The sequence below is a fragment of the Miscanthus floridulus genome, chromosome 5 (assembly GCF_019320115.1).
Source record: "Miscanthus floridulus cultivar M001 chromosome 5, ASM1932011v1, whole genome shotgun sequence".
NCBI classification, from domain to species: domain Eukaryota; kingdom Viridiplantae; phylum Streptophyta; class Magnoliopsida; order Poales; family Poaceae; genus Miscanthus; species Miscanthus floridulus.
The window spans coordinates 103876406-103886457 of NC_089584.1; the positions used below are offsets into that span (position 1 = coordinate 103876406).

At 42.3% G+C, this 10052-nt stretch overlaps 1 protein-coding gene across 1 annotated transcript; it reads left to right on the top strand.

Moving 5' to 3' along the window:
- The first annotated feature begins 1236 nt into the window (after positions 1-1236).
- On the top strand, positions 1237-5095 carry LOC136455049 (mitogen-activated protein kinase kinase kinase 17-like). The gene is made up of 2 exons (XM_066455234.1): positions 1237-1737; positions 4757-5095. Exons 1-2 carry the CDS (start codon positions 1237-1239, stop codon positions 5093-5095), a joined length of 840 nt encoding a protein of 279 aa, XP_066311331.1.
- The last annotated feature ends 4957 nt before the right edge of the window (positions 5096-10052 follow it).

Consider the following 10052-nt stretch of genomic DNA (forward strand, 5'->3'; position numbering starts at 1 on the left):
TCTTTGAATCGATTATGAATTCCAAGATAAGGCTTTTAGGTTTTGGTTGCTTTGATCGCTACTTTGACGTTGTTGTATGGAGGCTCCAATCAAGAACTCGCATACTTTCACACAAGATAGAAGACTAACCCGCAATTGATAAATCGCAACAAGAGAAGCCACTATGCCAACAACGTTAAAGGTCTAGCATTACAACCTAAAAGTCTGGCATTACATTACATTACAGGTGAAGAACGTCACAAATGCCTTAAAAGTCTAGCATTACATTACAAGTTCAACAACCTGAAAGCCTTGAAAGTCTGGCAGTACAATGCAAGTTAACATCACAATATGGCAATACATGCTCTTAGGGATCAACACGGTCTTTGAGAAGCAGCAGTTGGCTTGGTTGTGTGCGCTTCTTCACTGATTGCTTTTTTTCTTGGAGGTTTCTCGGCAGTGATTGTAACACATGCTTTTCCACCTTTAAAACTCAAGTTCATAGAAGAACTTGCCTGGGATAATGGAACATTGGCTTGTAAATGCATGTTAGCTTGTCCAGGCGTTTGCACTCAAGCTATGGCAGTGCACTTGATCTTTTTCTACATGTGAGTTAAAATATAAGAAATTGGAGGCAAAATTAAAAAAAGAAATTGGCGCCATCCATCCAAATCTCTCCTCCGACACCGACCAAACAAACGATGGACGACGCCGCCGCCGCCGCGTCGAAGCAGCAGCTCAGGCGGCTCCACACGCTCGCATGGATTTAAATAGTGGGCTATAGCCTCTAGAGAGAGCTCCCGCTACGTTATTTCTATTTTTCCGCTATGTCATTTATAACCACTATATTATGCTTTAACGTCGCTAAATTAATTAGCTGTGACTTACAAATAACGCTGTTATTTCAACTTTAGCTTTTAGAGTGACAATCTATTTATTATATATTTATCTTTTGCTGTTAAGTTGATCTTTTAGAAAATTGAACACTTGAGTCTCACAAATTGTGCTATAATGTCATATTAAATAATATTCCCTTGATTTTCATATTTGTGTTTAGTAATTTTCACGATTCTTGTGTTTTTATGAAATAATTACTTGATTTTTTTTATGGTTTTATTAAAAACCGCTATCTGTCATTACTCCGCTATAGTTGCGCTATAGCTTTATAGCTTCTGGAAAAAAAAAGATGCCGCTATTTGCAATAGCTCGCTATTTTAAACCTTGCACGCTCGGCCGCGGCGCGTCGTGTGGCTCGCCATGGACGACGAGGCATTGGGCCAGCTGCTGGCCGTCAAGTCGGCCGGCGGGCTTGGGATGGCCGCGGAGCGGCTGCGGCACGAGGGCCACGTCCTGTCCGCGCTGCGCTCGCCGCACATTGTGCTTTGCCTCGGCTCCCGCGCCGCCGGCGCGGGCGACGAGTACCAGCTCGTCCTCGAGTTCGCGCCCCGGGGCTCGCTCGCCGACGAGGCCGCCAGGAGCTCGGTGGGCCGCCTGGCCGAGCGCGACATCCGCGCCTACACCGGGGACGTGGCCCGGGTCCTGGCCTACCTCATGGCGCCCGAGGCGGCCCGTGGCGAGGAGCAGGGCCCGCCCGCCGACATGTGGGCGCTCGCCTGCACCGTCATCGAGATGGCCACCGGCGCCGCGCCCTGGAGCGACGCCGACGACGTCTACATGGCGGTTCACAGGATCGCGTACACGGACGCGGTCCCGGAAACGCCCGCGTGGCTGTCGTCTGAGGCCAAGGACTTTCTGCGCGTGTGCACTACTACAGAATGGACTTGTTGTCCCGGGCGGTAACGTCCTTTAGTCCCGGTTACCGCGCCGGAACAACGATCCCGGGACTAAAGGTGCCACCTTTAGTCCTGGGTCATCGAGCCGGGACTAAAGAGGGACCTTTAGTCCCGGTTGGTGTTACCAACCGGGACTAAAGGCCCTCCAGCCGAGCAAACGTGGCCGCACCCTTTAGTCCCGGTTGGTAACCCCAACCAGGACTAAATGTTCCTTTTCTTTTTCTTTTTTTTTGTTTAATTTGTTTTCAGTTCAGTTACACGTATTTGTTTAATATATAATATGTTTTTATGTACGTATTCTACGCTGCTAATATAAATACACGCACGCATATAATTACATATAATTCTCATCTCGAGCATTATTATATTCGAATAAAGTATGAACCTATATATATTATAGATATATATATGTATATATACAACACTTTCATAATCTTGTTCTAAAAAATAACGATATCAATAAATATTTAATTTACATCATTTATTCCTTAGGATCAAAGTAGAACTCGCTGTTGGGATTTAGCATTTTTTCTAGAAGATATCCTGCTATTGACTCTTGAACTGCTTTTAGATGGTCTTTTTGTATGACCATTCGTTTCAACCATTCAGTCTTGCATTTGAAATAAAAGGAAAAGTATTAATATATATATATATATATATATATTCATTTAAAAATAAATAAAAAATTGATATATACGTACTCTGAGGACATCTTTAGGAGTTCTTCTTATGTGCGCAGTGATAAATTCACAAACGTAGTATCCACACAAGTTATTACCTGGTTCCTGCCGCAAACACCACTGTATGAGAAGAAGATTATTCTCATCATCTCACACGTAAATTGAAGTACGATATAGTAATTAAACATGTGGGGAAGTGTATATAGTATAACTTACTGGTATTTCAACTACATTAAGTGGTGCCTTGCAATCCTTGCGATGTTGCCGAATAAACTCTTTCTAAACCCTGTGCGACCAATAATGTACGATCGTTAATAAATTATGGCAAAGTCTATTCAATAATAGTTGTGCGCGAGAGATCGAAATTACCCCTGGATAATGTCTATCATATCTTGGTATAGTGCCCGCTCTTTTCTCAACGAGTCAAATATTACTAACCGACTTGAGTTTAACTCAATGACAATGAATATCCAGTGAAACCTGCATTGGTTTATACACACACGTACATGCATATAAGTTGTATTGATATTACATAAAATGTGCAGACTACATTATTATTAACACTTACTAGTACGGATTTTCTATAATTTTCTAACTATTTACTAAGTTTTTTATTTCATGGAAAATTTAATTCTAAAAAAAGGCATGATTTCTAAGTAGTTCATTTCATGGAAAAAATAATTCTAAGTGACCTGCTCGATATCGGTGAGCTCGCGGACGTTTAGGTTGTCGAGGATAGTAACATTTGTAGATGACATTTGTAGGTCTGAAGTTATCAAATATCCATCAAATTATAGCTCAAAAACATGTTTCAATAAATAACCATCCGTACTAGTTGACCTTGCTTACGTGATCAACTCGGCGAGCATTTCTCCACCGGACGGCACCGTACTTGGCCAAGGAAGAGCTCCGATTCTATGAGAAAGGGAACACGGTCTTCCACGACCGTTGCCGCTCTCCCTCGTAGAATCAAAGCTCCTCCTTGACGTCCGTTACCGCTCGGCAGAGAACATGCTCGCCGACCTGAACACGGTCCGCAAGTTCAACTAGTACGGATTTTTTACAATTTTCTAACTATTTTCTAAGTTTTTCATTTCATGAAAAATTTAATTCTAAAAAATAGATTTTGGTACAGGACACTAACATTTTGTGAAATTGCTGTGGGACACTGTACTTTTTTCTTTGCTCTAGGCACACTGGGCGGTGTGCTACAGCAAAGAAATTAGTGTCCCACAGCAAAGAAAAAATATTCCAGTGTCCCACAACAAATTTCACATAAGTGGAGTGTCCCACAGCAAATTTTCCCAAAAAATAAAAGGCATGATTTCTAAGTATTTCATTTCATGGAAAAAATAATTCTAAGTGACCTGCTCGATATCGGCGAGCTCGTGGGCGTTTAGGTTGCCGAGGATAGTAACATTTGTAGATGACATTTGTAGGTCTGAAGTTATCAAATATCCATCAAATTATAGCTCAAAAACATGTTTCTATAAATAACCATCCGTACTAGTTGACCTTGCTTACGTGATCATCTCGGCGAGCATTTCTCCACCGGACGACACCGTACTTGCCAAGGAAGAGCTCCGATTCTACGAGAAAGGGAACACGGTCTTCCACGACCGTTGCCGCTCTCCCTCGTAGAATCAAAGCTCCTCCTTGACGTCCGTTACCGCTCGGCAGAGAACATGCTTGCCGAGCTGAACACGGTCTGCAAGTTCAACTAGTACGGATTTTCTACAATTTTCTAACAATTTTCTAAGTTTACATATAAAATCATAATAAAGTCCAACATATAAAGTTACACATGCATCTACATCGCAAAATGAGATAAGCTACTGATAAAACATAAGAGGATTAAGTTTGTTACCTCCAAAATCGAAGAGCAACACCAATGGAGGGGGAGAGAGCAAGAACAACAGCAAGCTGAAGAACAGAGGCAGTGAGTTTGAATGGAATGGCTCGGGCTCGGGGAGGAAGAAATGAGCTGAATTATAGGCCGGGATTATTAGTCCCGGTTAGGGGTCCAAACCAGGACTAAAGATTAATCTTTATTCCCGGGGCATCACCCAAACCGGGACTAAAAGCTTTAGTCCCGGTTGGTATTACCAACCGGGACTAAAGGTATCCTGTTGATAATACCAGCCGGGACTAAAGATCCCTGCCCCGCGGACGACCGTTGGGCAGGGACCTTTAGTCCCGGTTGGTATTACCAACCGGGACTAAAGGGTCCTTTAGTCCCGGGGGCAAAAAATGCCGAGGCTAATGCTAAATTGGGACATCGTTCTAAAGTCTGTTCTCTAGTAGTGGTGCCTGCAAAGAAACCCCCAGCAACGCCCCTCCGTCGCGCAGGTACTGGACCACCCATTCCTCGTGTCCGCCGAGCCGGCAAAGCACGGCTGGACCTGGGCGACGGCGTCCCCCAAGAGCACACTCAACGTGGACTTATGGGATTCCGATGACGACGACGACGACGACGAGGCGTCAGAGAGCGTGACAGGAAGGATCAGCTCGCTGGCGAGCCTGCGCTCGGCCTTGCCGGTGGCCTGGGACTCCGAGGATGGCTGGATCGATGCGCACAGTGAAGAATGCTACCAGCCCCAGGTCTCGGAGGTGGCCTGGTGCAGGTTTTGGCCGCAGGAGTGATGAAACTCTCGACGCCGCCGAGGTAGGTCTCCACGTCGTTGACGTGGACGTGGAAGACGCCATTAGATATCCTACGTGCCATGTAGGAGTTGTTGAAGATTTCGTTAAGTGCCAGCAGAGACATTCGAGTTTGAGTGTAGGAGGCGGTATAGGGTTGTGCTTGCGCCCGGTTGCTTGTCACCAGGGCAAAACTGTGGATCGAAACTCGGTTGTCCTTGTAATCACAAATGAGAAATCAAGTTTGATTTTGCACAAATTTGGTCATTTCGTGACACCCTCTCTGGTCTTGTATACACAACATTTTATTCGAGTGCAAAGATGTTCATTGTTCCAAAATCCTGTTCGGCGAACGATCGCTGAGCTAAATCCAGCTGTCAATCCATGTGCCTGCAACATTTCTTTCATTTTTTAAAAAAAACTACAACTTCCCTTTTTTGAAAGTTATAAAGTTGTACTCACAACTTTTAGATAGTGTTTGGTTCAGCGGATCACCTGGGATGGGGCGGGGCGATACTGGGATGATTGGTGTTTGGACGAGGGGCAGTCGGGGGCGGTCAAGTCCCTGAAGAGAATATACCCCTCAGATTTGGGGGACCGTCCCACAAAATCGAGGGACGGGTCGTCCCTGGTACACAGTGTCAGTCCTCCGTCTTCAATTAGTTGCTGTGTGGGGCACAAGGGAGCGGGCAGCGGAGACACCTAGGGCGGGCGTTGCGCTGTGGGCGGCCATCAGAAATCGAAGAGGACGCGGGGAAGAAGATAAGGTTGTCCTGTGTGGCCCACTGCTGACATGTGGGGCTCACAGACTATAGGCGGATGGTGTTAAACTTCCTCTCATCCTTCGTCCCTTCAACCAAACAGAAAACATGAACCGTCTCATTCTCACAACCAAACGAATAACAACGAACAACAGAACCGTCCCATTCCACTATGCCCCCAAACCAAACACTACTTTGTATATAACTTTTTACGGACAATACTTAACACATATTTTCTTACGAAGTTGCAAATTTATGCATATAAGTTTTATGTATACATGTGATGTTCTAAATATATTTATGTATTTTCACATAGTGTACATGTGATGTTCTATATATTTTGTGATGTTTCACGTTGTATATATGTGATGGTCTATGATGTATTTTATGATGTTCATGTAGTATACATGTGATGTTCTATGATATATTTTTTAGCTCATGTGCTCCTTAATAGTATGCAACAAAGGATGTGGCAAGACTCGTCACTACAGTCACATCATATGTATTGGCGTGACTAAGGGCTCGTTTGGTAGAGCTCCGTCTCCCGTAAAAACAGCTTCAGTTGTGACTTCACCCGTAGAGTAGTTCACTTGGAGAGCTCAAACAGTTTTTGTGGACCGTTCAGCAAAACAACATCTCCATATAGGTACAATGATAAAATGACCAAAATACCTTTTTCTTTTTATTTTCTATTTTATCTACCTCTCTCTTTTTTCCTTTATTTTATTTCCTCCTCCCTTATGGCCTATCTCTTGTTTCTCTCTCCTCCCAACTCCTGTTTGTTTCGCTGAAATTTGATTTATGTTGATGTTTATATTGATTTTTTAGGAAAGAAAATACTATCTATTCATTAAAAAGTACTGTTGAAGTAGGATCGAAGAATAGGACGATCGTTGCCTTATCTTCTTCTCGGTTCGTCCTGTCACTCTCTCTCACCTCGCGTTGCCCTTCTCTTCACCACGCCACCAGCATCACACCACGAGTCAGCGCATATTTTGAGACTCCTCCGCAAAATAACTCCAGGAGCTGCCCCCGGTAGCCATGCCATGTCAAACGGCCCTCTAAATGAACACGTTGCCACTTTTCCACGTGGACGAGCCACGGAGCAAAGCTAGTCACGCCATGCAATTTGCCAATTTGGCGTGACACAACAAGCTAATTAGTGGGTCGCGTTTGTTTGTGTATCATTTCGATTTTTACATTTTTTATCTTGTCCATCCCAAATAAAGTATCTAGAGACTAAAAAATCCTGCGATTCTTTAATTAGATGCTAATAATCAAGCGCAATCTATTTTGATTGGATCTAGCTGCATTGCTTCAATAGTTATGAAACTAAAAATTCTTCACGTAGTGCCATATCTGAGTCTTCGTTTAAACTGTTTAGCCCCAAAATGGTCTAAAAAATAATAATAAAAAAGATTATCTAAATTCATGGTTTAGAAAGTATTATTTTTTCATTTAATTTCCTTTCATGTGTGCTTAGCTGACATTCAAAGTTTTGTTAACATAACAAAGTAAAGCTCAAAATTAAGTTTAAATTAAAAATTAAATTATGAATCAATCGAAATATGCTCAATATTTTTATGAATGCTAATGATTTTATGGTATCTGCTGCTAGCCGGCTACATAGAAAATAATAGAAAGTCATTATATCAGAAAATTGAATAAACAAGCAACTCTATTAATAAATACTCTGTTAACAATATGTACAACAATCTATTGCACACAGAGATATAAAATGGGTGCTAAGAATATTTATGTTGTGTAACAAACCAAGGAAGCAAATTCTCAACTCGAATGTAGCATTAGCATCACGGGTGTTGCGTCTCAAAGCATCTAGGGTTTCGGATGATTAATGACTACACATGATTATTATGACTAACATATGTTTTATAGAGATAATTTGAGTTGAGTCACAATAATGGCAATTGTTTGGGCAATCAATTGTATTCATACTCCTATCGATGGAAATTGTTTCGGTTTTCAAAGGATGGCTGACAAGATTAAGGACATATTAGTTCTAAGTGTCGTTTGGTGTTGGAGAGACACTTGGAGTAGTTTAGGACTTTGTTTTTTCTTTGGCTGTACTATAAAGGGGTATGAACTAGTAGCTTGATCTCGGTGAGTTTAATTGAATATGTATGGTGCACACTTGTCAAACTTAGCAGTAGCTAGCTCAGAGTTAGCCCAAAGATCATTGAAGTCAACTTTATTCACAAAGTAATTCAAATTGAAAGTGAATAGAGTGTTGAATGTTGCAGCGGACGCTGTTGATGGAAGCATCGAATGACAAGCGTAGCGTCTGATGTAACTCAGAAGCTGCGCAGCAGGGGATGCAAATCCATCGGGCGCTGACGCAGGGAATCACCAAACGCAAATGGGGACACTGTTCACGCAAGGGTTCACTACTACATTCTGACCTTTCACAAGCGGTTCGTGAAGTCCATCACAAACGCTTTTCGGTCTCGGCAGTAAGCTATCGTTGGTGATGATATTCTCATCGCATGCGGTTTGTGACCGACGGTGATACTAGCTTATCATAGTCGGTTCGTATTACCAGACGGCGGTGATTTAAATTTTTGAAAATCCAAAAATGGGCCAAAAACATCAAAACAATTTGTTTCAATCCTAGGAAGCCCCCCGCCAGCTCCAGCTTCATGATACCAGGAAGCTGCTCGTGGTGCTGGGATTCGAACCTGAGACCTTTGTCCTTATAGCTCTTCTAACCACTCCATCTCTAAGTCACTTGTGTCTGTATAGCATATCTATTCCCCTAATATAAACTTTTTAGAATTTAAAATAAATATTTAGGACCCTCAACGACTTTAGATGAAAAAGTCATAAACTACAAATTTGTTGTTCTAATCGAGATCTATAACTTTGATTTTGGTTCTTTTGCCATCCGAGGTCGTTTGACAAATTTGAATTTCAAAACATCAAAATTTCAGCCAGACTTTTGGGACCTCAAATGATTTCAAATGAAAAACTTATCGACTAGAAAGTTGTTGTTCTCATCGAAATCTACAACTTTAGTTTTGGTCGATTTTTTATCCGAGGTTGTTTGAAAAAATTGTTTTTTAAAATGTTAAAACTTCAAATACAAATTTGAGACTATAAATGATTTCTAATGAAATAGTTGTCAACTACAAAGTTGTATATCTCATCGAGATTTATAACTTTGGTTTTGGTCGTTTTCCATCTAGGGTCGTTTGTACAATTCGAACAATTGAATTTCAAAATTGGAGCGCTTCAAACAGAATTCTAGGACCGTAAATGGTTTCAAATGAAAAAGTCATCAACTACAAAGTTGTCAATTGCGTTGAGATCTACAACTTTGATAGAAAGTTTGTTTTCATATGATTTTATTCAAAAAAGTTATGAATTTATTTATACTGCAGCTTGGTTATCATCGGCGTATCATACAACGAGCTGGCGGTAAAATATCTTCACCGCTGGTTGATATGGCGAGGTGGCAATGATGAGGAGCACATCATCATGAACTGGCGGTGATACTCTTATCACCAATGGCTCATATTACGAACCATTGGTGATAGCTATCACCATCGTTTTTAATGATACCGGCGGTGATAGGTGCGTTGGTAGTAGGTCAATCTAGAGTAGTGGTTCATTGCTCAGAACGCATCGGTCGATGAACAGTGGTGCATCAGACGCTGTGTTGTTATCGTCTGATGTGTTCTAGAGGGTTCTAGAAAGGGTTTTTCCACAATGGACGCATCCGATTGGTAGGCATTTGAAAGGATCTAAACAATGCCTAGAGGGGGGGGGGGGTGAATAGGCATATCTAAAAATTTCTGCGTAATCTCAAAGTCAAATGTCAGTGATAGTTGGAAGTCCCGACAGTTTGCGCTGGAACTTCCGGCAGCCGAAAGTTTCGACGCAAATAGCCGAGAGTTCCGGCACCTACGAGAATAGCACTACAAGTGATAAAATAAACTTTGAGTCAAAGATATCTTACAATCCCACTCCCTAGTGGTAAGATGAAGTGTTGGGGTTGCTCCTTTAACGACGGAAGGTCACCACTCCGTAGATCGAAGTCCAAACCCTAAGAGGAGAGTTGGGGAGGAAGACAAACCAACAAGAACAAATATGATAGCACAAATCACAACAACGACAAGCACGCGGGACACAAGAATTTATTTCGAGGTTCGGCAACCCCACAAAGGAGCTCCTACGTCTGC

Excerpts from the sequence above, each read along its gene's own strand:
- LOC136455049 (XM_066455234.1), top strand. The coding sequence starts at position 1,237 with ATGGACGACGAGGCATTGGGCCAGCTGCTGGCCGTCAAGTCGGCCGGC. Across the intron at positions 1,738-4,756 it reads AGGCCAAGGACTTTCTGCGC|TGGTGCCTGCAAAGAAACCC; the intron begins GTGTGCACTACT and ends GTTCTCTAGTAG.